The sequence below is a fragment of the Melanerpes formicivorus genome, unplaced genomic scaffold (genome assembly GCF_026170545.1).
Source record: "Melanerpes formicivorus ecotype bairdi unplaced genomic scaffold, bMelFor1.0.p_v2 SCAF_22, whole genome shotgun sequence".
NCBI classification, from domain to species: domain Eukaryota; kingdom Metazoa; phylum Chordata; class Aves; order Piciformes; family Picidae; genus Melanerpes; species Melanerpes formicivorus.
The window spans coordinates 11,762,419-11,788,954 of record NW_027142374.1 but is presented as its reverse complement, the minus strand read 5'-3'; the positions used below and the strand labels follow the sequence as shown (position 1 = coordinate 11,788,954).

At 43.8% G+C, this 26,536-nt stretch overlaps 1 protein-coding gene across 1 annotated transcript in view; it reads left to right on the top strand.

The window, feature by feature from the left end:
• GPR50 (G protein-coupled receptor 50) overlaps positions 1-22,071 on the top strand; it is a 50,413-nt gene extending 28,342 nt beyond the window's left edge. Inside the window, 1 exon segment of the mRNA XM_068152180.1 lies at positions 17,431-22,071. Coding sequence (XP_068008281.1) covers positions 17,431-18,296 — 866 coding nt within the window. The 3' untranslated portion in view covers positions 18,297-22,071.
• Positions 22,072-26,536: the final 4,465 nt, after the last annotated feature.

The window sequence follows — 26,536 nt, the reverse complement described above, 5'->3', positions numbered from 1 at the left end:
TATAGTAATGATATAGCAGCAGCCTAATGTCTACCTCAAAATATGGCTTTTTGGGACACAGTCAGGGTTGGTTGTGTGAAGATTCAGGATGGTTTAGCTCCTTGAGCCCATGAGAACAGCTGTTGGTGTCTGCAGTCTCCAAGGCACACATTTTTGTTCTTGATACTTTCCTGTCTCCCAGGAGGAAGGGTGACAGCTCTTTTTGATGCAGTTCTATAATTACTGGAACTGACTTGCTGGAAGCTGACATTGTTCTAAATGCTGCCATTATCCCAAAGCAGCCTCTGCATATGCTTCAGCCCAGGCCTGTCTTTCAGGCAGCCTGAGAAACATGTAGCATTTACCACACCAATGATTTGCTGTACCCTGGCTTCCATAATTACCAGACCATCTGAGGATTGTGCAGAAAGTGCAGCTAAACAAACCCAAATCCTAAAGTGTGTATGAGGACACAGTTTGTTCTTTTGATGAAAATGTCATTGTTTGCTCTTAGTACTTTGCATGGTCCCTTCCTGAGTAGATGTTGCAGTCATATAGCAACATGCTACACAGCTGCTGCTAGTTTTAGCTGCTTCAGTCTTCTTGCCTATTATGTAGTGCTATTGTTATAGCCACAATTACAAGGCCGTGCTGTTGTACACAGACAACAAAGTTCTTTTTCCTGGCACATAAGCAAGTGCTCAGCTCTGGAAGCCAAGAGGTATGTGTGAGCATTTTGTTAAGTGAGACCCACTAGAGATGACCTTAGCTCCTGAGGCCATTGTCTCTGGGAACAAGGAACTAGTTTTAGGCTCCATTTACAAAGGGAGAATTCTCTGCAGGCTGTGTGACCACTTCTGTTCTGGACCAGGCATAAATTAAACAAGCAACACTCATGGTTTACCCGTGAGCCACATCACTGCTTTCTCAGATGTTGACCTGCAAGGCCACAGGCAGCTTCTGCCTTGTGCCAGAAGGACAGCAGTGTGTTTGTTCTCATGCAGTGTGATTTACAATGGACTCCAATTATCCCCTAAAAACCAGCTGGTGAGGTTTCTCTGGAAGAGATCTTCAGGTGCTTTGCAAACTGGCACAGGCTGCCAAGCATGGAAGCACTGACAGTCCAGGAATGGACCATGACTGTATTCAATTGCATCCAGCTTGGAGCACAATAGATTTCCAAGAGAAGTGGAAGCTCCAGAAAAACTGCTGGATGGAACAGACCAAGTTAGGAGTCAGCCAAGGGCTCTTCTGATTTAGACTACTATTGCTGGGAATCCCCAGTGACTGCTGACCCAGCTAACTCTGTCACAGCACCTCTAGCAGCAAAATGTGCTTCTGGACCGTGATGGGATAAAGATTCCATCTAGCTGTGTGAGAAGAGCGCTGCCTACTGAGTTTACAGTTGCATGTGCTGCAGTTCAGCATTGCTTGTCTAAACTCCACCCAGACTGGGGAACTGAGGGGAATTCCAGGACAGGTAAATAGAGCTGTGCTTCTGCTGGTTTTATCCTACTTCTTTGGTTGTTATTGCATGTTGCAGGCTCCTTAGCCTGCTCTGACCTGGGCTGTTCAAAATGAAGTGTTTGATTTGGGAGAACAGCCCAAGAGCCCAAGGGTTAGCATGGCAGAAATGTTTTGATTTCTGTTTATATTCTGCTTTGCCCTGAACAACATCCTTGTGCTTCTAAGCATCAGGCAATGTAAGGGAAGCAGATCTTCTGCTGGCAGAGCAGGAAGCTGAAACCTGCAGAAGCAGCAGTTTGCTCAAGGCTACATGGCAATTAACTGGGAAAGTCCTTACTTGAAACAAGAATGGGTCTCTTGTTTGTCCTTACAGACAGTGCTCCAGTGTGAGACTAGCTCTGACTGAATGCAGAATTGTACAGGGCAATCACCTCCTGCCCTCTAAAGAAATACAGAACAAAACCTATCAGCCCTGCACTGTCACACCATGGGATAATCTGGGGCTGGCTGGCTGATTTGTTTTTTCAGTACTTGTTTTGGGCTTGGATGAAGCAGAATCATCCCATCCCCTCTGGGAACCATCCCTTCTTTCAGGCAAAATGTATAGTTTGGCTTGCAGGATACTTTTCAATCCTGAGAATTTCACAGTGCCTGCTGTGGTACCTCTGAAAAGTAAAATTCAGGGGTGACATATGTAAGCCTTGTTGACTCCTGTTCCTTCCTGGCAATTCTCATAGTCTTCATGAGTGAAACCAGTGGCTGGTGGTATAGAGAACTTTAGAGTCACCATCCCTGGAGGTGTTCAAGAGGGGATTGGACGTGGCACTTGGTGCCATGGTTTAGTAGTCATGAGGTCTTGGGTGATAGGTTGGACTTGATCTTTGAGGTCTCTTCCAACCTTATTGATTCTATGATTCGATTCTGTGATTCTATACCTGGGGACAGGCATGGCCTCAACCTGTCTGTCAGCATTGGTGTTGATGCTGTGGACACATCTGTGTCGAATGCTTGCATATTTTTAAGGAATAATCACAGAATCACCAAGGTTGGAAGAGACCTCAAAGATCATCAAGTCGCACTTTTTTCCTCACCTCAAGCCTAAACTTCCCCTGATGCAGCTTGAGACTGTGTCCTCTTGTTCTGGTGCTGGTTGCCTGGGAGAAAAGACCAAGCCCCTCCTGGCTACAACCACCCTTCATGTAGTTGTAGACAGCAATAAGGTCTCCCCTGAGCCTCCTCTTCTCCAGGGTAAACAATCCCAGCTCTCTCAGCCTCTCCTCATAGGGCTTGTGCTTGAGGCCTCTCAACAGACTTGTTGCCCTTCTCTGGCCACGTTCAAGTGTCTCAATGCCCTTCTTAAAGCGAGGGGCCCAGAACTGGACAGAGCAATGTAACAGCAATTTAACTCAGTCTGGTCAGGTTTATTACTTCAATATTGGAAGGTTCCAGCTGATATCAGATTAACATCTTCATAGAGTTTAAGGCACTGCTTGGGTATTGAAAGTTACCTTTTCAACCGAAATCTTTGCAAGGGTCTTGTGTTACTTGTGCGCTAATGACTCAGCCTGCCTTTATAAGAAGTTGAATTTCTTTACATGGGGTTTTGAAGCTAAATATGAAAGAGGCAAAATGGCCCTTAATTTGAACAAGTTCTCATTTGGTTTAACAGCTGCTGTGCATACTGTCTTGTCTTTTCGGCTGCGTTTGCCACTTTGGCAGTGTGTTTCTGGCTGTCAGAGTCTTACAGAGTTCTAATGAAATGCGACACTTTTTTTCCTCTCCCCACAGCTGTTATTTGTCATTTGATAAAAATCTGCCTTGTTAGAGTTTTATTCCTGACTACATGACAAAAAGACAGTATCAGAAGGCAGTGCTGGCATGAGAGTTTCTGCTTTGTTGCTAAAGCTGAAGCAGCCATCACTCTCCTTTCAAAGGATGTTATGTAGCTGGATTTGGGAAAGACTTTGAACTCCAGAGGGAACCAAAGCTGACCTCTTCCCATATTCTGCCCTTTACTACTGTTTGATCCTAATTAGCAGTTAAACTCCATGCCCTGCACTCCTGGTGCTGAGATGTTGGTTTCTGGCAATTGCTCCCAGTTTGTTCTTCCTTGTGATGCAGTCAACACTCTGTTTCTCCACCATGCTCCTAAATGAAAGCTGTTACATCTGCTGATTTAGTAGACGTGGGCCCATGCTCCTTGGGGTGCATCTTCCCCACACTGGAGCCAGGGAGGCGTGACAGCCAGAGCTGGGTGACATGCTAGTCTGGGCCTGATAGAATAGAATAGAATAAACCAGGTTGGAAGAGACCTTCAAGATCATCGCGTCCAACCTATCACCCAACACCACCTAATCAACTAACCCATGTAACCAAGCACCCTGTCAAGTCTCCTCCTGAACACCTCCAGTGACAGCAACTCCACCACCTCCCCAGGCAGCCCATTCCAATGGGCAATCACTCTCTCTGTGTAAAACTTCCTCCTAACCTCCAGCCCAAACCTCCCCTGGCGCAGCTTGAGACTGTGTCCTCTTGTTCTGGTGCTGGCTGCCTGGGAGAAGAGACCAACCTCTGCCTGTTTACAACCCCCCTTCAGGTAGTTGTAGAGAGCAATAAGGTCATCCCTGAGTCTCCTCCTCTCCAGGCTAAGCAGCCCCAGCTCCCTCAGTCTCTCCTCATAGGGCTTGTGCTCCAAGCCCCTCACCAACTTTGTTGCCCTTATGATGTGCCCCTGGGGACGTTCTTTGGTGGTTCATAACAAAAAGTTTGCTGCAAGAGCTGGTCTTGTGTTAGTCTGTTACTGAAGCTGCAAATCCTGGTGCCTTCTATCTCTGGTGTTACATATAACACTCTGGATTCCTTAGAATGTGTACCGATACTTGACTGAGCTATTTCAGCCTGTTAAAAACTTCACCTGGTTGTGCAGGAGTGGTCTTGCCAGACTGACCAGACTTGTTCTCTGTTTTTTTGGAGCTGCCTAGAATGGAAGTACAACCTATGTTAGTACATTCTCATGCCTGACAGGGAAATGCACGCCATACCACACCATGCTGCCAGCTCTGCTCGGAAAGCAGAGTGTTTTCTGGACTCCACTCAGTTTCTCATTAATGTGCAAAGCTCTCATCCATTTCCAGCAATGCACCAAACAAAACTGTTTTTGACAGAATTTCTGCAAAGCTCTTTGTAGTGCATGCTAAGCTCACCTTAGATCTCACTCTCTTGTCTTTGTTACTAACAGCTTGCTTTTGAGGCTCCGTATGAAGAAGAAGGTGGGCAGCATGCTGTGAGTTTTTGTTGCCTATGTTGATATGCCTGTGTTACACGCCTGCTGAGGACAAGAAATCCTTGTCCTTTCTAACCCTGTCAAATATTTGGACAATAAATCTTATGAGGAGTGACTGAGGGCACTGAGGCTGTTTGGTTTGGAAAAGAGGAGGCTGAGGGGAGACCTCATTGCTCTCTACAACTACCTGAAAGGATGCTGTGGAGGGGCTGGTGCTAGTCTCTTCTCACAGGTAATTAGTGATGTAGCTTGAGGCCATTCCCTCTTGTTCTAAGTGGATAGGTTTAGACTGGACATTAGGAAAAAAAATTTCATGACAAGAGTGGTCAGGCATTGGACTGAGCTGCCCAGGGAAGTGACTGAGTCACAAACCCTGGATGTGTTTAAAGATTGTTTGGATGTGGCGCTTGGGGATATGGTTTAGGGGTGAACTTTGCAGAGTAGGGTTATGGGTTGGACTTGGCGATCCTGAGGGTCGTTTCCAACCTGAATGATTGTGTGAAAACCATCCCCTCTCAGGAAGGTATTTTTTAATGATGTGTGATACTCCAAATACCTTTAATATTTCACGATGAATGTATGACATTAGAGTTTGCACTTGGACACAACGGCTTCTCACTCGAAGACTGTATTAAGCCTTCATCCTTAAATATTCTGTTTGGAGCTTGTTGATCAGCAAAATTACTTCATGGGGTACAGATAACAACATGGGATTTCAGCAATTACATGAAAAATATCAGTGAATCCTACTAAGGAGAGAAAATGGAGTGGCAAACAGTTCTAAAGAGTCTGGGAGGAAGGAAACAATATCTTGGGCTTAAGGAATGACAGCTTTTAAAATGCTCTTGTTAGATAAGGAAATCTAGGAGTGAAGGAGAGGGCTTTTCAGAAATTGCATAGTGAGCTTTTTCTTTTAGAAATTTAAGAAACTTGACCATTTCTTTTGCCTTTGGAGAGGACAGCAAGTCAAAGTGTGTCCTTTAAAACTGATAAGAATTCCAACACTTCAGGAGAAAAAGGCAGTGTGAAAAGCCTCCTGGAGGGAGGTCTCACACTGATTTAAGGTGATTACACAACTCTAAAAGTAGACCAGCCACCACAGATGAGAAGGTAGGGTTTGGGGATATTTCAGGGTTATGTGATTGAGGTAAGTACCTCAGAGTTTCTTTGCCTTCCATTGATGGTCTCTTTTTCAGTATCTGTTTCTTCTCTCTGTTGTTTTTTTCTTAAGGGCAAAACATCTGAGCAAGAGCAGAATCCAGTGATGCTCTTGTATTGGAGGCTGTCAGTGGCAGAGCTGTTTGCCAGCCTCTCCAGTTATGATCCACAAGTGCAAGAGCTCCCTTTTAATATGTGTAATGCTGCCTACAAGTATAGCTACTGACCTCCAGAGGTTCCTCCAGGAATTTAAGTGTCATAGTCCCATGAAATCTTATTCTCCTTTCAAATGAGTTGGCTATTAGCCATCATTAGACTCCCTATTCAAACTGTTGTCATAGCACACCTTTGTGTGGGCTCATGTTGGAACATGTCCACAATTTGGACTTTACTACAAAATTGTCTTTACTCTTTAGATATACCTGCCCATTGCACCTCAAGGATGGTTAAGTTTCATAAGTCACTAGGATAACAAAAGAAGCAGATGCTTTCAAGCAATATATTTGGGACTCCCAAGCCCAAGCTTCTCATGTCAACTGTTTCGTGTTGCTCACCCTGTACCCAGCCTTGGCATGAGTCCTGTAAATCCTGTGGCATATTTAGGGTGAAGCTTTTTCAGATATTCTAGGAAACACTGGGCTTTGGTCTCATTTCAGGAAAATGAAAGAGCTCCTCTAGGGCATGTGTTGTTTATTTGAAGTAATCTTTTTCTGGTATAATTATTATTCTCTTTGAATCAGCTTTAACTGTTTGCATTGGACTTTCACTGATGCAACTGTGTTGGAGTCCCTAAAGTGTTCCCAGGTGACAATAACTCCCCAATAGGATTAGTAAAGAGTTGTGAATGAACCAAGAGGACCAGAATAGATTTTTTTTTCTTTTTCCTTCTAAATTTTTACTTACATGCACTGCTTCTCCCACAGTTCTCATAGTCTTAATGAAGCCATCAAACCTTGGCTCTCTTTCCCCCTACATCTGTAATGTAAGGAATATTACTTTTCTTGATAGCAGATTGTGAAGGCTGGATGAACAATAATTCAGGTAGGTCAGCTCTTACCATGGAGCTGGATGCTGGGTTTGGAGGACTGACTATATGGTGCTTTCTTGTCCCTCATGGTACCCGATCTTGTCCTATGGCTTTATTGCAAGGTCCAGCATGAGGCCACAGGAGGAAAAAAATATGCCCTAGAAAGTATTCTGTGGACTAATCTACCCCATGGGTCTTTTTTTTTGTATAACCTGCTTTTATAACATTGGCCATCAAAGGATTGAAAAGATATATTAAGGTCATCAGAAAAAAAGCCAATCAATGGCAGTGCACTGTAGGGCATGCCAGGACCACAATAAGGCTATTGCCTTGGAGATAAATGGGATTTCATTTATGCTTCCTTTTCCTAACTCTAGTGGCAACTGCTGTGCAGAAGCAGAATAAATACCCTACCCTGATAATCACCCTGCTAGCTCTTGAATGCTCAAGCCTTCATTTAGGTAACCTCTATTCAGTCCAATACTTAACTAGCAGACAATCTGTTTTCAGTGCTGAAAGATAATCACAAAGGAGATGGCTTGTTACAGCAATTGGTGAAAAGACCACTTATGAGAAACCTGGTATGTGCTCAGCACATCTCCATTGACACCAGGTTCATGGTCAGCAAAGTCTGTTCTTGGCCAGTTAATTCCTCAACCCAAGCCCAAACTGAGGAGGGATCTTAGAAGGCCAGCTTTGGTTTAGGAAGACATCCAGCCTTTAACTGATAGGATCATGGCATGTCAAGATGCAGAGTTGGTGTGTAGGTTAGGTTTGGTGAATATCTAACAGCACCACCAGGTAAGTGAACATAGAGAGAATCAAGCCTGCTTTCTCTCCATCTCCTGCCAGCCACGTTCTCAGCATGTTTCCTCAATACATGGCTTATAGTAAGAGGAAGGCAAATCACAGTCAGGGCAAATTTAACAGCTAAGACAAGTTAAATGTAGCTCTGGTATGGAAAACTGCAGAGTTAATTTGCCTGTGAGCAAATCTGCTTTCTTCTGCAAATTCTGCATTCTGATACTCTCTGCATGATAACTCTCTTCTTCACATCCCTGAACTCCCCTTTCTTTGGGCTTTGACACCTGCTTGTGGGGCAGTGTTTTTTAATTAAGAAACATAAGGCTTGTCCTGTAATGCTGTGAGAAAAGTGCAGGCCAGTAAAACTTCCATTTGTGCTTTTCGAGGCAGCAGATTGACAAGCCCACTTGTGCTCAATTTGCCCTACCATTGTGAGATCAGATTCTGGTTCAAAGAATGACATTTATTTACTCTCTTCAGAACAGATGAGAAAGCAATTTCAGCTAAATAGTCTGTATGGCACAGACTAATCTATCTTGGCAGTGGAGAACAGGAATTCATGAAGTTTCTGAGAAGTCAAGATTTACTGGGACGGGAAACAGCCCTCATTAGACCAACCCAGAGTGGTAAAAGTAGATAAGCTTCCTCTGGGCAGCCAAATCCATCTCAGCATCCCTGAGCTGAGGGATGCTCAGAGCACAGCTTCTCTGTCTCAGCATGTTTACTCAGCAGAAATCTGTTCCCTTAACTCAAACTATTCTGATTCCTCTAATTATTTATTTAGGTATAGGTAGTTCATACATTGATTACTTTCTTTTTTGGTCTAAAAATTACTTTTATATGGCAACTGACTTATTTTTATGTAAGTCTCTTGTTCTCTTTGGACAGAGGACTAGGGGAGATACTGATGCCAAGATCAGAATGCGTTGGAGCTCTGTCCTCAGCTTCCATTAGAAAGTGAGGTTGTATTTGGGGCAGCATTTTATGTTGTGCTGGTCTGTGCCCAAATGGAGCTTTTTCTTCATGATCTAAGCTCAGCTTGCTCTCTCCTGAAGTTGGGTACTGTACAAAACTACTTGGCTTCAAATCTGAATCTTCAAAAAAGGATACTGTGTATTTTGAAAAGGGCATCTGAATTTGGCACTACAGCATCTAACCCAGCCTAAAAGTGAACTTGTGTGTGTGCACAGACAACCCTTATCAAAAAGCACCTTTAAGTCTTCATAGGCTGGCTGCTTTGAGTCTCTGTCTTTTTGTCTTAGACTGTTCTCACCTCACACAATATCTTCAGTCTGTCCCAAGGCTTACCCCGCAGACCAGCCACAGCCTGAAAGGGTGTTACCTGTAGCAGACTTGGACAAGATTTAGCCCAGAATGAGTTAAAGACTTAACATCCTTCAATGATAGAAACATTTTTGTGTGGTGAAGTTTTGGTTGTTATAGCTTCATAATTTCCATGTACAAATGAAAAGAGCTAGAAGAGGGGAAAAAAAAATGCCTCTCATTCTCACCAACTAACCAGAAAGAGACTGGAGGGAGACTCATCCCTGGGACTGCAAGGCTGGAAGGCCAAAGCAAGTTGTTAGTTGTGGCAGGCTAACATCCGCCTCTTGCAATGGAGGTCAATGTGTGACTGGTGCTGTCACTAAGGTTTAGTTAACAAACCATGCTGGTGAAGCATAAGGAAGAGAAGGAACCATCTCCTGGGCTCAGCAGGGCTCACAAGGGCAGTCAAACATGATTTTTATCACTAAAATAATCTGTGTGTTTATATATGACTATATGCTCTGCCTGACAGCTGCCTACGAATCGGTTGCTTGCACATAGCTCCTTTGCAGGCCAGAAACTCACTTTGACCAGCACTGATAACAAAAGAGCATTATTAAGTCTATTAAGCTGTTCACAGATTTTGTTTTAGAATAGTAGCAGATGGCAAATGGTGGTGGTACAGCTGCCAGGACCAGGAGAGGATGGATGCTGGTTTGTCATTTCAATGGCTGCTGGCAATAATTCACGTTGATGTTTATACAGGGCCTTTCCTGTTTCAGAGTGCTTTACAAACTGGTTGATAAATAATGGGCTTGAAGTTAACGTGGGCTGGTGGAACTCATCTCTATGGTCCTGTGGCCAATGCGTCAGGGCAAGCGCAACTGTATAATCCTGTACTTCCTGCACAGCCTGGACAGGGAACTAGGTAGCTACTTAGGTACCACTTCAGCAGGGGTTTCAGGTACCAAAAGGAAGTAAACCACTGAAATTCAGAGGGTAGCACTGGTAGCCAGGATGCCAAGCGTGAGTTTGGGTACCTAGATTCACTTTTCTACAGCTGCAAGAGGCTTTGTTTTGACTCTTCCCAAAGACCTGCCATGTCCCACAAAAAGCTGCTGTGCAGAATAGACAGCCATCACCCATGTGGTCCTGGCAGAGTCAGATATTGCAGCCAGTGCCACACAGGTCATCTGGCACTGACAGAAGTACTGAGTCTTCCTCTTGTTTGGTGCAAATGAAAGAATCATAGAATGGTTTAGGTTGGAAGGGACCTTAAAGATCATCTAGTCCCAGTGTCCTCTGCCATGGACAGGGAAACTTTCCACTAGATCAGGTTGCTTAAGGTCCCATCCAATCTGGCCTTAAACACCTCCAGGGAGTAGGCATACACAACTTCTCTGGGCAGCCTGTTCCGGTCTTCATTATATATCATCTAATCTACCCTCTTTCCGTTTAAAGCAATTACCCCTTGTCCCATGACCACACTCCCTGATAAAGAGTTCCTCCCCACCTTTCCTGTAGGCCCACTTTAAATACAGAAAGGCTACTATGAGGTCTCAGACTGTACTCACAGCAGAGGTGCTCCAGCACCCTGATCATTTTTGTGGCCCTTCTCTGCCCTCCAACAGGTCTGTGTCTCTGCTTTGCTGATAATCACAAAGCTGGACCCAGCACTGAAGGTGGGGACACAGCAGAGCAGAGGGTCAGAATCCTTTCCTTTGACCTGCTGCCCATGCTGCTGGGGATGCAGCCCAGGACATGGTTGGATTTCTGGGCTGCAAGTGCACATTGTGAGCTCATGTCAAGCTTTCACCTGCCAACACCCCCAAGTCCTTCTTTGCATACATGATTCAAATATATTTTTGACAGCAGTGTAATGAAAAGGTCATGAACTCAAAGTGAGTCTAAAATCCAGTAATCCAGTTCTCCACCTGGCAGTGTATGCAATTACATTCTTTAACCATCAGCTAAAATAATATATGTCACATAATGATGTAATGTAATTGAGGTACTGGAGAGCTGGGACCTGCTACTTCAGTAAATGCTGTGAGATTTTTCTCCTCCTCCTGGCAGCAAGTGTTTCTCAGAGGTCCAGAGGGAAGGCAGGTTTCCTGAAGCTGTGCAATATACTGATGAGGTGACTAATGAAGCTTGCAGTCGTGATGCCAAAGTGAGGCTGAAATGTGTGGTCATGGAGGGTACAAGAGGAGGTGGAGAGCTCACTTACAGACTGTCTCATGTTCTGCTTTGGCCTTGCTCCTGTGTGTACATAGGGCTGGCACAAGGCAGACAGCAGCAGCAAGTGTCCACAGTAGGGAATGATGCCAGTAAACCAGATAGGGGTTGGTAGCACAGAGCATACTGCTTCACAGCTGTGGTGAGACATCTCAAAGGGCTTTTTCCCAGAGAAAGTTCCAATATTCTGGAGTGTTGTGCTTTTGTCTAGAACCTTTCTGATTTCCTTACTTTGAATATTTCCATGTTCTCTAATCTTACACCTTAAGGATTCTGTGAGTTGGCAATATCTCCTGTCCTGCCTGTTCATTATCCTCTGTATCATTTTATGCAGCACAGTCAGAGCTTGAGACCAGCTGGCAGCCCAACTGCCTTGTCTGTTTAACTGCAGGAAACCATGCTTTATCCTCTCTGAATCCTGATGGAGTAATGACAACAAATAATTGATGGAATGCTTTCTCCTTTCTTTTGTTTATTCCTCTCTTTGAACACACTCCCTAAATACACAAAATGAAATTCTCTATTAAAATGTATGGATTAATGAATTGAACAAATTCACAATACCCTGGAAGCCAGGAGTTTGCAGGAAGCAGCGACATGGGTTGTAATCCCCTAAAGGACAATGGTTCTTAATGATCTTTGTTGAGGTAAACACTCTCTTCCCAGGAGTGGTCCTTCAGAGTCTGTGAGGCAAGAAGCGCTTGTCAGAGCGAGGTCTGCAGGATCAGGATCCCCCAACGCCACAGTACTATTATCCACCTAAATTACAGCAGTGTATGATCAATAAGATTACACACACTCCACTCTTTATAAAAAGAACAATATTAGTCTGAAAGTGCTTTCTATGAACTGCCACTTAGGCTGCAGCACCAAGCACGCACCTCACATCTGCAGACCAGAGGTTAGTGAAATAAAAGCCACAGAACAGTGAGTGGCAGGTAAAACCAAACAAGAAAAGGAGGCTATCATAGCTAATAAAGACTCTTATAGCATGCTGAATAAAGCTTTTATGAGTTTATCTTTCTGCTTGGGGCAAACAGTACATTTTGTTTCTGTTTCGCAGTGAGCGTAAGCATTGGAAGCTTAAATAGAGAACATTAGGTTATGGTAAGTGGTCAGCAGAGGATTGATTTACAGTCATGGCCTGTTAAATTGTTTACTGAAACTTCTGTATATCTCTCTGAGGTTGATGTGAGTCTTAATTCCAGTTCATCTCCTTGTAGACCTGAGTCTGTTGAGTGTTTCATAAAATCTGACAGGGCAAACACAAAGTTTAAGACACTTTTTATTATAAGCCACAAATAGAAAGATGTCAGCCCGAACACAACAGTCACCCCAATAAATTGCAGCATTATGTTGTTATGTGTCTTAACATGTTTTTTTTCCAACACAGGCTTTTATACCTGCTGTTCTACAGCTGTCAGTTATTCTGTCTACAGCTGGATGGATGCCAGGATCTACTCTCATTACTGGGAAGAGGTTGGAGCAGTGTGGGTAACGGTCATGCAGTGAGCTCCTATGGCACTCATGCCTACCATGCTCATGGGTCAGATTCTCTCCTACTGGCCTTCAGGCTGTTATCTGTGGGTGTTTTTCACTTCAAAATGCTGTGTTGGGCACCAGCTGTTAGGGAGCAGCTCAGATGCCTGTGAGGTGGCCGGCAGAAAGGGCCAACCTAGATAGAAAAGCTCTCAACAGAGAGCTGGAGCTGGGCTCTGCCAGTTGAGCTGAAGCTGATCTGCAGAACTGTCTCTTTGCTTTGACGCAACTCTGTTGCTCAGGACATTTCAATTCAGCACTGCCTTTGCAGATAACTTTGTTAACTTCAGGCTGCAATGAGCATCTGTAACTTGATAACCTGAAGCAAGCAGTTTAGCAATATTTCAGCAGGGCATGTGAGTGTAAGAGAGATTTATATGGGTAACAGGGAACGTGAGTTTTGGGTGCTTGCTTTGGACATTTGGGGATGTAGGAAAACCCCCAATTTTCAGAAAAATATTTTACCTTCTTCCCTCTTCCCCTTTAACTCTGCTTCTAGGTTTAGGATACCTAAAACACAGTCTGTGTGCACTAAAGAACAGTCCACGCCTGCTGTGTGGGAACATCAGGGAGAGGCTGGATCTCTGCAATTGGAGTTTATGCACTGAGGGATTTCCAGCAGCCTCTTGAGGCAGGCAGGGCCAATGACCCTTGTATTTGCACAGTGATACTCAGTTAATCTCTGTAGAAAATTATCCTTCTGTATGAAAGTCAGGTGCTGTTTGGGCAGCCTGCCATTGAAAATCTTTATGTATGTGGCTTATTGATTTGCAGAACTCCTTGTGGTATTTCCACACTTCCTAGCTCTGGGACATTACAGTAAGTCCTCAGATAACCTGTGTTGTTGGGTTATCCAGACAAAAGAAGAGACAGGGTCGGGGGACTGCTGGAATACTGCAGCAGGCTCTTGGAGTAAGCAGAAGCAGGTTTATATGAATATGAGAGGAAGGAGATGAGCTCAAAGATAGGAGGACCAGGGCAACACATGTTCTGGGCTTCCTGTTGCTTTGTAGTGGCCTTTCCCCAGCAATTTGTGGATTGCACCATGAATAGTGTATCATACTTCTATAGCTTCATGTTGGACCTCTGTAATGTAAAAAGATTTAAAGTTTCCCTGAAAAGGTGGCCAAGTCTGTGTAACCAGTAAGCTTATGACAGGCTTGCCTTTCTTCACCACTCATGCTTCTTCACGTGTGACTCCATAACGAGGGGACAGAGTACAGTGGCACACAAACTAATTTAGACTAAGTAGAAGTTAAAAACAGGATGGAAAATGTGAAAGCTAATAAGGAAATATAGTCACATGCCAACAAAGAGATAAAGATGCATCTGAAAATAGTGGCACAGAAGCAGATCACTTTAAATTTGAGCTGAAGTCATGCTGGTATTATTCATAGGCAGGACTCCTTTGTTTTATAGTGGAAAAATGTAAAAAAAAAATACAGAGTGAAGAACATTGGTAGGAAACTGCTCTTTACCTTCCCTAAAAGCCATACAGTAGATGGCTTTCCACTCTGCAATATTGTTGGGATTGGGGGGGGTCCAATCTCATCCTGCAGAGGACAAGGACGCCAGTGTGGCCGCAGGGCCCGTCACACGGTGGTCTCATAGGAAAGCAGGGATTGGGAACCTGAAGCAATGTTTAACTCAAGTTACTCTTATTTTAATAATTAGCCAGCAGCTACTTCCCATACTTTGAAGGTCATGTTCTGCTTCGGAGGCATGCAATGTTCCCCCTCTTTTCAGTACTTGGGCATTAAAAAGGCGCTGATTTTCAGGACTGGCTGGCAAGTGGCTGTTATATGGGTCTGACCTTCATGTTTGTCTCGCCACAAGACCAGCATGAAGTTGACTACACTGTCAAATGAAATGGAAGATGAGTTTGTTTCTGTGAAGTCGTACTGAGTGAACCTTTCTGACCTTATTTTCAGGGGATAAATGCTCTGCCAGGGTGATGATAGGTCTCGTAGCTGATAGGAGAGCCAAGACTGCAAGGTGCAAGCACAGAGCAGAGGATGGCAGGGTTGCTCTCCATGTAAAGGAGGAGATTATGGTTGTGTTGATAAAATTCTCATTTTCTCCTTGCTGGAGCAACATGCAGTGAAGTGATGTCAAAGCGATACACACAATACTGTGCTCTTGGATTGAATCCAAACTACTGTTGCCATCCTGTCAGATTTATTTTTACAGAACTTCTTCCCCCTATATTTTTACTTCCTCCCAACTATTCAAGTTAGTGAATAAAGACTGACAGGGACTGCTCATTTTTCCCAGCAGCTGGCAGTGATGTGAGGCTAATAATTTTCCCTATGATTTTGCTAAGCTTTGGATTAAATCCACTGATGTGCTGTTTTAAATATGGAATATTCAGCTTTGTTCTGCTTTGCCTGATTCAGAACTGGATGCTGAATGTGGTTGGCTTTCATACCCAGCAAATGCAGAGGCTTGCTTTCTGACTGCCTGTGTATACAAATGTGTATCTAAGTGGAACAGGTCTGGCAAAGTGGGAGGGTTGTGGTCCCATCAGTAGAGTTTGTCTTCAGCATCCTCTGGATGTCTCTGAAACTGTGTTGCTGATACCTCTATGTTTCTGTTTTGCTCTTTGGAAAGGAAATTTGCTCCCCAAAAGGAAATTCTGGTGCTGGAGTCACATTTTGAGGTTTTTTTTTGTTGAAGTGCATGTTTTTGAATGGATATAAATTTTGCTGCAGAAAAGTATTCCCTCTCTAGAGTGCCTGCGTGAGCACTAAGCCTGACCACAGGTGTTTCTGCCCTTGACAGTGGGCATAAACAGAGTTAATTATAGAGAACCAGGTTCAGCAACTGCATTTTAAAAAGCTCTAAGTAAGATATTAAATCAGAAAAAAAGGCTGCACTGAGGCACAGCAGCCACAAAATCTGCGTGCTGTGGTAAACCTGTGTATGTGAAATCTCTCTCTAAAAGGATTTCAGCACCTACATGACCTCCACTAATACCTGGTTTTAAGTGACGTTTTGTGTCAGCTGTCTCAGCTCCACACTGCCCTGGGCTATTCTCAAGCCTGAACTGTTTTCCAGTCAGCCTGAAGTGGATTCTGTTGCCTGATACGAGCTATTGACTTGCTAACTTCTGTTGGCAACGAATGGCTGCAAAGGCAATGAGACTGTGACTTCTGCCAGCCTTGGGTTTGTTTTCCCAATAGTGAAGACACTTGTCTAGCTGAGATGAGATCTTAGAGCCCTTTCATGGATACTGCAGAAAAAGACCTCTCTGTACTGGTGGTTGTTTGGGTTCTTCCCCCCCCCCCCCCATCATCTGGTAGACAGCAGGGTATGAGGGTTTGGAGAGAAGGTACAGGTGTGATCAGTTGGCTGGGATGTTGCCTGTAACACATAGGGACATAGATGTTCACACCTTAAATGTGCTAAGGATAGCATTTTCCTTCTTGCCACTGCAGATATACCTGAAAGCAGTAGAGCTTAAAAGAAGAGCTACTTTTTCTAATATGCTCTCCTGTTGAGCTCCTCCTGAAATGACAATTTGCCTTGTCCTCAAACAGCTGAATGTTGAGCGATGTCTTTCTCAACATTGTAGCTGGTCCTGTAGTTATACCAGTTCCCAAAAGACCTCAAGGTCTGAGGGCACTCATCTACTCTGACTGGCAAACTGAACAGAAAGGCTCTTTGCCTTTCTTTGCCTCATTAGGACAATGAACAGTAACTGGTGCTAGGTAGTCACTGGTTGCCTGGGTTATTTAGGCCTGCTCCATGTGGTGGAGCTGCCAGCATGGTCCCATGCATTGTGCCATTTTCAGTCCAGTAAGGCTTGACCTATTTTTTTTTATTTGCAGAGACTCTCAACTTTCTTTGCTTTAGAATCTAAATAACCTGCAGCATATACTCTGCAGAGATGGCTGGTAGCAGCTTATTAACCCTATTTCCTGCCCAGGTCCAGACAGTGTAGGAGTGACTCACCTTCCATATTGCATTGGACAACTATAATATTAAAAAAACCCCAAACCAGAAAAACCTACCAAATAAAATAAACACAGAAAAGCTTCCTGCACCATGACTTCTGGAAGAACACGTGCTCCTTAGAGCAATCACTGCTGAAATGATGTGACATGTGCCTGTTGGCATGCAAGAGACTGAAGAAGACTTTTCCCTTGCAACTGTTTTCACTACAATGAGTAAACCACAGAAAGCTTAACTTGCCTGCTGCAGTTCTTTGGATCTTCATAGACAGAGCTTATGTAAAGTGTCACTATGTGATTGCTTTAGAAAGCATTATGTCCTGTATAGTATTTCAAGGCTTGGAGTTCTCAGCAGGACAGTGAATGCTAGGTGGCTGCATGGTGACTACAATCTGGCTGGATGATTAACAAGGAAAGCAAAATCCTTTTCTCCTACACAACTCAGAGGAATGCAGGAACCTGACCCACAGCCATAGCTGAGTTCAGGGCAATGCTTCTAGTTTAGAATTTTCTCAGGAAGGAGCACACAGGTTAATCTTGCCTGCTTATTCTCCATTGCTGTCACCAGCAGAGCAAAGCTTAATTTTCTAGAGTTTCAAATTCCAAATGGAGGGTGACACCTGTGAGAAGAGTTAGGCCTAAAGAGTAGTTCTGAGTTGCAAGCCGTCTGCCTAAACTCACGCTAACCTCTCATGGTTTCTTCTCCTTTTTTATAGGCAACATCTTTGTCGTCAGCTTGTCTGTAGCAGACCTTGTAGTTGCAGTGTATCCATACCCTCTGATCTTGAGTGCCATTTTCCATAATGGATGGACCATGGGAAATATTCACTGCCAGATAAGTGGGTTCCTGATGGGCTTGAGTGTCATCGGGTCCATTTTCAACATCACAGCGATTGCCATCAACCGCTACTGCTACATCTGCCACAGCCTTCGGTACGATAAGCTCTTCAACCTGAAGAACACCTGCTGCTATCTCTGCCTCACCTGGATACTCACCGTGGTGGCAATTGTGCCGAACTTCTTTGTCGGGTCCTTGCAGTATGACCCCCGGATTTTCTCCTGCACCTTCGCCCAGACGGTGAGTACGTCGTACACCATCACGGTGGTGGTGGTTCACTTCATTGTCCCGCTGTCCATCGTGACGTTTTGCTACCTACGCATCTGGATCCTGGTGATTCAAGTCAAACACCGGGTGAGACAAGACTGCAAGCAGAAGCTCAGAGCAGCTGACATCCGGAATTTCTTGACTATGTTTGTGGTTTTTGTCCTTTTCGCTGTGTGCTGGGGACCATTAAACTTTATTGGCCTTGCTGTTTCAATTAATCCTTCAAAAGTGCAGCCACACATTCCAGAGTGGCTTTTTGTCCTGAGCTACTTTATGGCCTATTTTAACAGCTGCCTCAACGCTGTGATCTATGGGCTTCTTAACCAGAACTTCCGGAAGGAGTACAAAAGGATACTGCTGACACTCCGGACTCCCAGGCTATTGTTCATTGACGTGTCCAAAGGTGGGACAGAAGGGATGAAAAGCAAGCCGTCTCCAGCTGTAACCAACAACAACCATGCTGAAATACACTTATGAGTCAGAACAGTAGTATTTATTCTGGATTACAATTGTAGATATAATATATAAGAGCCTTTCCATGTATGCGTTTCACAGCTGGCATTACTGGGGCCCCTCATGCAAAGGAGTCTGTTACCTGACATGTTTAGCTTGTTGCTGTGATGTCAATGTTTTAAGTAAGGATTTTCAGAATGGAAATGACCAGGTTCTCTTATTTTTAATTTGCCTTGTCATATGCCCTCTTCCACCATGTGCCTAATCAATAGGTTTGGTTGCTTTTGCCACAAGCATGCCAAAACCCTGGAAAAGGGAAGTGTTCAGAGTGCATGGAGAAACACAGTTACGCTTGAAATGCAACCTTTGAGAACCAGCAAAATCCCCATGTATTACAAAGACACTTTTCTCCCCTCCCTCTGAATTCTATTTTTTTAGCATTAATATAACCCAAATTATAGCAAACAAAGTGTAAAGTGCATGACTTTTTTACCTTGCCAGTTGGGTAGAGTATTGGACAGCAAGCATACATATGGGCATGATGACTCCCACTGCCTGTGTGCTCATTCTCTTTTTCTCTTAAGGCTTAGAAGCTAGCCTTGGCTAGACATGAGCCAGGCAAAAACAAGACTTAGTGAATGTCTGATACACTTATTTTAATTGAATATCTACAGATATTGAGCACCCTTGCACTCTCCTTCCAGGCCATGAGTAAGAGTATAATATATGACATAATCTAATTGTAGGAAGATACTTGGAGCCTGATTCTAATTTAGGCAGTATCCTGTCATGGCCAGCATTCAGTCCAAATGTCTTTCAGAAGTTCCTGCTACGTGAACATCATCAAAATAGATGAATATAGCAGAGCCCCATCTGTTCAATGCAGGTGTTGGCTTTTAAGTTTTAGTAATATTTACTTTTTCAGACAAAGGGAGAAGTGAAAGGAAGTGTTTGTTCCAAACATCTCTCCTTTTGCCCACCACATAACATGAAGCTGGTAGGCAGGGAAAGTAAGGAATTTGTTTCCTTTCTGTTCATGTGTGAAGCTGTAATTAATTCATGGAGCTGGAAGGGGAAAGCTACTTAAGGATATTCTTGCATTAGTTCTCAGCTTGAACTCTGGAAAAAATATCCTGAGGTGCTGGGAAAGCAAATATTGCATTAGAAACAAGCACATGGGCAAAGGTATGTCTGTTTCTTTCATAGAATGTGGGGCTATAAAGGCAGCTGTCTGTAAATATGACCAATTCTTTTTTTTTTTCCCTTAACTTCATTGTGTATTCATCTCCTTATGTATATATGTGGATCCTGCTTTGAAACAATGCCATAAAATTAACAGGTAAAACTCCCCTGGCTTGGTGCTGGCGTACTGAGAGGCACAGTGAGAGATGTGTGATGGAGAGGAGCAGATCCGAGCCTCATGGATCTAACGAGGACAGCACTCAGCCTTGCCTCTGATCAAAAAGTGCAGTCTTCTTTCTTTTGTCATGGTCCAAACCAGGGCTAGTTCCCAGGGCCGAACCCTGAAACATTGAGAATCAGACTTTGCCATAGTGTGTGGGTGCCTAGAGAGGGAGGGATGCTGGATTTAGAAAAAACCCTGAGCAGGCTGAGTGCCTAATCCTTAGTGAAACTAACCACCCATTTGTGCATTGCTTGCTGAAAGCAATTTGTTGCTGAATGTGCCTTCTGCTGATTACTGGGGGGAAGAGGAATTGGGAGAAATTAATCCCCTTTATGAAGAGGTCCAAGAAAGAGTGTGTTGCTTCAGTGAGGACTGCAGTGTGTGGGCTGGCACATGGTGACAGCTGCTGCAATGCAAGGAGGTGTCTCTGCATTTATAGGACACCCTGGCCCTTCATGAAGCTTTAGACTTGAACATCTCAGCCACTTCAGATGGTTGTTGTTTTAAAATGCACCCAGCCAGCCTCCCATAATAGGAGTGAAACTGAGTTCTGTTTTGCCCTCTTAATCTGCCTGAGCATGGCCAAATAAAGGTATCTTGACCCTCAGAAATAATGTGATCCCTTTGCCTTCCAGCAAAACCAATCTGGATGAATTCACACCATTCCACACAAACAAAATCATTTTGAGTCAAACTTGGATAAGAAAAGCACCAAGGAATCCATAACTGCAGGGAGTGTTTGTCCCGTTGTGCCAAGGAGATGTCCCATGTTTTAGTCTTCAAAGTTGTTTGCAATTAGCCACCACAGTGTTAGTTAGAATCACATTAGCAAATCATTTTAAACATTTAGCACCAAGCCAAATATATTCCTTGAAGACAATCATGAAGAATCTTGTGCATGTGTGCCAAATATCTCAAATACCCCACAACTGAGGTTTCATCTTGTGGATCCTTGTCTTTTTAACTGAATGTCCTGTCAAGACAATGCTGTGTTTTGTTTTGGTTTTGTTTTCCCTTTAAGCTTGTATTTGCACTATTTCTTGCTCTCCAAAGTAACAGTCAGCGAGCGTTTGAACCAAACCAAGCAAGCCAAAGAGGTCCTGAACAGCAAACTGGGGGAGTCTCTGCTAGCATCTAGTAGGAAGAGGACAGGCAGGAATGTGAGAGGGCATCTTCCCAGGGCTTGCAGAGAGTCACTGCTGAACCAAACTATGCAAAATGATAGGGAATCTTCTGTAGGGTCATAGCCAAGCTCCTGCCTAGATCTCTGCAGAGGACAGGCTAAGTAGCTGCTACTCTGAGGTGGGTCCTGAGAAGCTCCCTGTATGTGCAGGTCCTGCCAACACCCTGCAGGGTGAAGATGGGCCTGCAACAGGCACCATCCATCTAAGAGCACAGAGTGTTTTCCCTGGCATTACTTGTTCAGAAGTGCTTTGGATGTCCCAGTGCAAGTGAGAGCTACCCAAGAGCGGGCTTGGAGCTGGGCCGATTCAGCCATTGCTGTTGGGAGTCCTCAGCTCAGTCCTGCTGGAGCTGAGATTTGCAGTATGAAACATGAAGAGCAGGGAACATGGCTTCAGACAGAAAACACTGTGCCATTTGCTAGCACTTTGATACAGAGACAGGGCTTGGGATAGGATAGATTTTTATACTGACTTATTTTAGAACTACCCAAGCAGCTCTTTATTTTTATGTTAAGAAATGCTTAATAGGGCACAGAGAGTTTATTTTGTTAACGTTTGTTTACAGAAAAAGGGAATTGTGTCTTAAATTGGGAATCCTGAGCGGTGTCAGAGTTTCCCTATGGGAATCTAGCTTTAAACCAAATTTGAGATTTCAAGGAGATCCCACAGGTTAAAACTGGGCTTTGCCAGTTTCAGCTGTTGCATAACCTGGCCTGAAGTCTCAGTGATAACATTGAGATCTCCTATAAATCAGGTTTAAACCACTGTCTGGATTTGACCTGGTGGTGTTGAATACCTACTGTAGCCCCAAAACTCAAAAATTATCATGGCAGACACCAGCTTAGGGAGAGGCAGTATTGTCATGAAGGAATATGAATCTCTTGCCACAGAGGGATACTTTGGGTGTTGCTAATGAGTGTTTAATCTATTCAAGAAGAAGAATGTAATCCATATATTTATATATAAATATATATTGCATATGCTGTTTCTGTTTCATCATTTGATTTAAGAATCCTTCAGTGCACTTTCCTATTGGTATTTATGTTCATAAAGTAGATTCATTCCTTTTGCCTGTTAAAACTGTAATAAATCTGCCATTGGGACTGCTTATTGATTTTTACTTTTGTTGTTGTTGTTGGTTTGTTGTTTGTTTGGTTTTTTTTTTCCCTCTTGAAGATCTTTTTTTTTTTAATAAATATTTGAAACCACAGCTTGGGTTTTGTTGACTCCCAGAAAGCAGATTGAATTACCTCATGTAATTGAGTTCAGACATACCTCAGCTGCTCAGCTCAGACCTGGAGGAGAATGACAGAGTGCATCTGCGACATCTTCTTGCCCCTCATGTTTTTCTTCCACCTGCCTGTAAGCCAGATGCTTGGCAGACAATGGCCTTTCCCATGCTGCTTTTAGTTTCATCGCTGTCTGTCCCCACCAAGGCCCTTTGCCTTTCCTGTGTGTGTGTGGCTGTCCATTGGGTGCCCTGGAAGCAAAGACTGTGTCACATCCATTTCCTTGCTCTGATAGCTGTGTTGCAGCTGGGAAGGAAAGCAAGAACAAGCTCTGAATGGGAGGGTGTGGGAGCTGGAATGGTTGCAAGTGCAGAGCACAAGGTGGCATTTGGGCTGTAGGGGAGGACTGGGGGCAGAGAGGGAGGACTGGGGGCAGAGAGAGAGTCCCCCTGGGCTTGTAACAACAACATTGAAGTAGTAAAGGCTGAGATTATCCATTAAAACAAAAAAATGCCTGAACAACCTTGGAGCAGATGTGTTGAATGCACAAGCACTGTTCATTCAATGACATCCCAGGGCAGTACTGCTAATTTTTGTTTTTGCTAATCTATTGCTACTTTTCTTTCCTAATCTTTTCTAACAGGCACTGGATTTCATCTGCTGCTTCCACAGCCTGCAATGCTCAGTGATGTGCCATGCTGGAAGCAGTGTTTATGGTAGTTGCAGATCCCAAAATGTCTGTGTGGAGCTGCAAGAAAAGCCTTGCACAAACCCATACTTGCCCTTTCTGCCAGGTGGAGCTGAAGTGATTGAACTGTAGAAATGAGGTGGTGGTATTTATTTACTTGCAACAAAGTCCAGTAGCTGGGAGATAAGATACAGCTATAAAAGACAAGAGGTGTGATAATTCAACACCAGGATAAAATCTCACTCATGCTAACTATTCAGAAATCAATACTTGTCCTAATGTATTTGCTCCCAAGCTTATAATTTATGACATGAAGCCAGTTGGTAAGGAGCTGCTGCATATGCATTTGGAATTTTATTGAGAAAATGTAAATCACTGGGCCTAATGTAATATTTCTTACCATAAAAGCCCTGAGATAAGAAATGCAGAATGGATTCTTGCAAGAGCTCTGGGATGGGATATGCAAATTTCTTCACTGGTGATAAGAGACATAAAATTTGTATCACTCATGAAATACATTTGTGAATGGAAGCTTGGTAATACTGTTAGCTGAATTTTCACTTGGTAATGCTTGTTTATAATGTCCATTATTCATATGCTACAAGCAATGCACTGTACAGCAGAGATAGAATTTACAGTATGAGGTCAGTTTCCAGAGCAAGCAAAGTGGATCTGAACCATTAACTGAAACATCTGTCTATGTTTTCTCCCAAGCATGGCCTCCTGATAAAGTTTTTAATTCAAATAATAGCTTCTAAGAGGCCAGGGAAACTTTAATGTCTTTTAGAGTGGTGGCAATGGCTGTGCAGTCATGCCTTGCTTAGATTGCCTTTTAAGTAGTCTGCACCATTAAACCACTTTATAAATCTGTTCAGTTGAAGCACGTTGTTTATTTTGGATGCAGAATATTTTATAGGCAAGAGGTTTAATAAATTGCAATGTCTTTACTTCTGCATTGCATTTCTCCTGTGAACCCAACCTGAATTTCCCTGGGAGTAGGATGCAAAATTGTGTTCTCAACTCTGAGCAGGTTTGCTTTGCCTCAAGGTGGGTTTGCAGTGGTTTTGATAAGCGTGGGATAGAGGTATTAATGTGGCACCAAGATGCAGGCATCTCCTGAGTGAGAAGAGGCAGTCACTGTGCAATTAAAAACGAACAAAAAGGTAAGAAGTGTGAAACCAATTTGCAGGAAAGAAACTGAGAAAGACATTTATGCTTGAAAGGAGAGGAATATTTGGAGGGATTGTACTTACTCAAACTGGCAGCTGGCCAGGACAATGAAGTTAATGAACCCGTTCATATAAAATATGACCCCGGGATTTTTATGGTGCTGGGGCACGCGGCCAGCACGGAGCCAGGTGTCTGGCTGTGGGAGCCCCTGCGGCACAAGCAGAGAAAAGGGCAGCACAGTAAGTAAAACTGAAGAAGCCTGGAGAAAATGTACTTCTGAAAACACTGAGTGCACAGATGTATTGGTAGCTAATAAAAAAGCAAAGTAAGTCTTAGCTCTCTGTTGTTTTGGGTTTTGTTGTTGTTTTGGGTTTGTTTGGGGTTGGTTGGTTGGTTGTTTTGGAAATGTTAGGGTTTGTTTCACTTTCTGATGCTCTTGAAATACTATAAAGCACTGTCAGTCAACTTAGACACTTGGGTTTTTTTGCAGGTGTTTGGCCTGCTGTTTATTGCAGCACCCCACCTCCCCATGCTGGCTTGGCACAGCTGGGGACAGGTAATTTCTTCCAAGCTTCTCCTGCAAAAAGGAAATGGGTCCAAAAAAGGTATTTCAGGAGGCTGCAGCAAGTGCAACACCAGATCAGCTTGTGCTAGAGGCCATGCCCATGCCATGCTCATGCTCCATCTAGTCCAAACCCCTTGCCACAGAAGGATTGCCTAGAGCAAGTCACACAGCAGCACATCCAGGTGGGTTTTGAATGTCTCCAGTGAAGGAGAGTCCACAGCTTCTCTGGGCAGCCTCTTCTAGGGCTCTGTCACCTTCACAGTGAAAAGCTTTTTCCCTTATGGTCACGTGGAACCTCCTCTGCTTCAGCTTGCACCCATTGCCCTTTGTCCTATCATTGGACATCACTGAGAAGAGCTGGTTCCATCCTCCCAACACTGCCCTTCACATATTTATAAACATGAATGAGGGCACCCCTCAGTCTTCCTCCCCCTCTCCCCCTCTCCCCCTCTCCCCCTCTCCCCCTCTCCCCCTCTCCCCCTCTCCCCCTCTCCCCCTCTCCCCCTCTCCCCCTCTCCCCCTCTCCCCCTCTCCCCCTCTCCCCCTCTCCCCCTCTCCCTCTCTCCTGTTTTCCTAAAGGAATCAAAATCTACTGTAACTTAAAAATTATTTCCTATATTCCAAATTATCTGCTGGATACTTAGAGAGCAGATGGAAAACACAGCAGGTGCTGATCATGTTTTTCTGCCCTTGGGAAAACTTGTCAGAGGTACCTGTTTATCTTGTTTATTTTGACATTTTACTGCCTGAAACAGCTCTGAAACATAAAAAACAACATGCAGGGTGGTTAGAGGTGAAGTCTTACAGATTCACTTATTCTTGAACAACTGAAAATCAATAAGCTACAAGCAACAAAGAAAAAAATGTCCTTTTTTTGTGGATGTGGAGGAAGGCTGATATTTATTTGTACTAAGGAAATATCAGAGAATGCAGGGATTTGCACTTGGTGTATTAACAACTGGAGAGCATAAAGGCAGCTTTACTTTAACTACCATGCACATGCTTCTCCTTTGCTCTTTTCAATAGGTGATGGAAACATCAGTTTATTTTTTGGAATGTTCTTAAGACTGCACAGAAAAATAATTTGAGGATTGGCAATAGAGAGATTGAAGGGTTCCTATGCTCAGCATGTTTAAAGGATGAAGTTTGTGGAAGACAAAAAACAAGACAAAGCCTGCTGGGTGGTTTGCAGGAGTCCTGCTCCACAGCAGAAATAGCCACTGGCTCAGTAATGGCTCAGAAATGGGCATCCTTCTTCCCTGCTGATCCTCCCCACAAATTGGAGAGATCTGTGCAGGCTTTATTCCAACAAGGAAACAGTGTGTTTGTAACTGAGGGTCCTCAGGCTGACAGAATGTCTTGTTCCAAATACCAGACCTTTCCTGGGATTTGTTCTCTGAAATTTTGGGAAGCAAAGAACAATTTTTACTGCTCCTGCCCTAAGAAGCCATGTCTCGAAGTGCTTGTAGCTGGTTGCTTGCCCTGAAGGATGTACATGGGTATTGTTTGAGGAATTACTGTTACATAGAAGTGACCTCTTTGAAGGACCAGTGAGCTGGGTTGGAACAGCATAGTTGGTGATAATAGCTGGGATGGTAACTGCACTATCTCTCAATCTTCATGCTTTGTAGAGTACAGTAATCAGGCTTTTGGGTAAGGAAGGAACTGCAGCCCTCTGAAACCGCACTGTCAGATGGAGCTGCAGCACAGAGTACTTATTATAGACCAGGATGGACATAAGGTGGTCTTGAAGCAATTTCTATGGGTCTTCAGGTGTAAATGTTTGTCTCTTGATTTGGTCACACTGCAGCTATATCTGAAATGCACCATTTTCTGAGCCTTTGAAGTAAAATGAATCCCAAACAGCTGCCCAAATGCAGAGCTTTCAGCTGAGAGGCATGGCTGTTTAACAGAAATTCATATTAGCCATTAAACCTCTTAGCCACTAATTACATGGATTGTTTCTATGTTAGGTGTAAACCCATCCATATTTTCACTTTAGTAGCTGTTAAGGGGGTAGCAG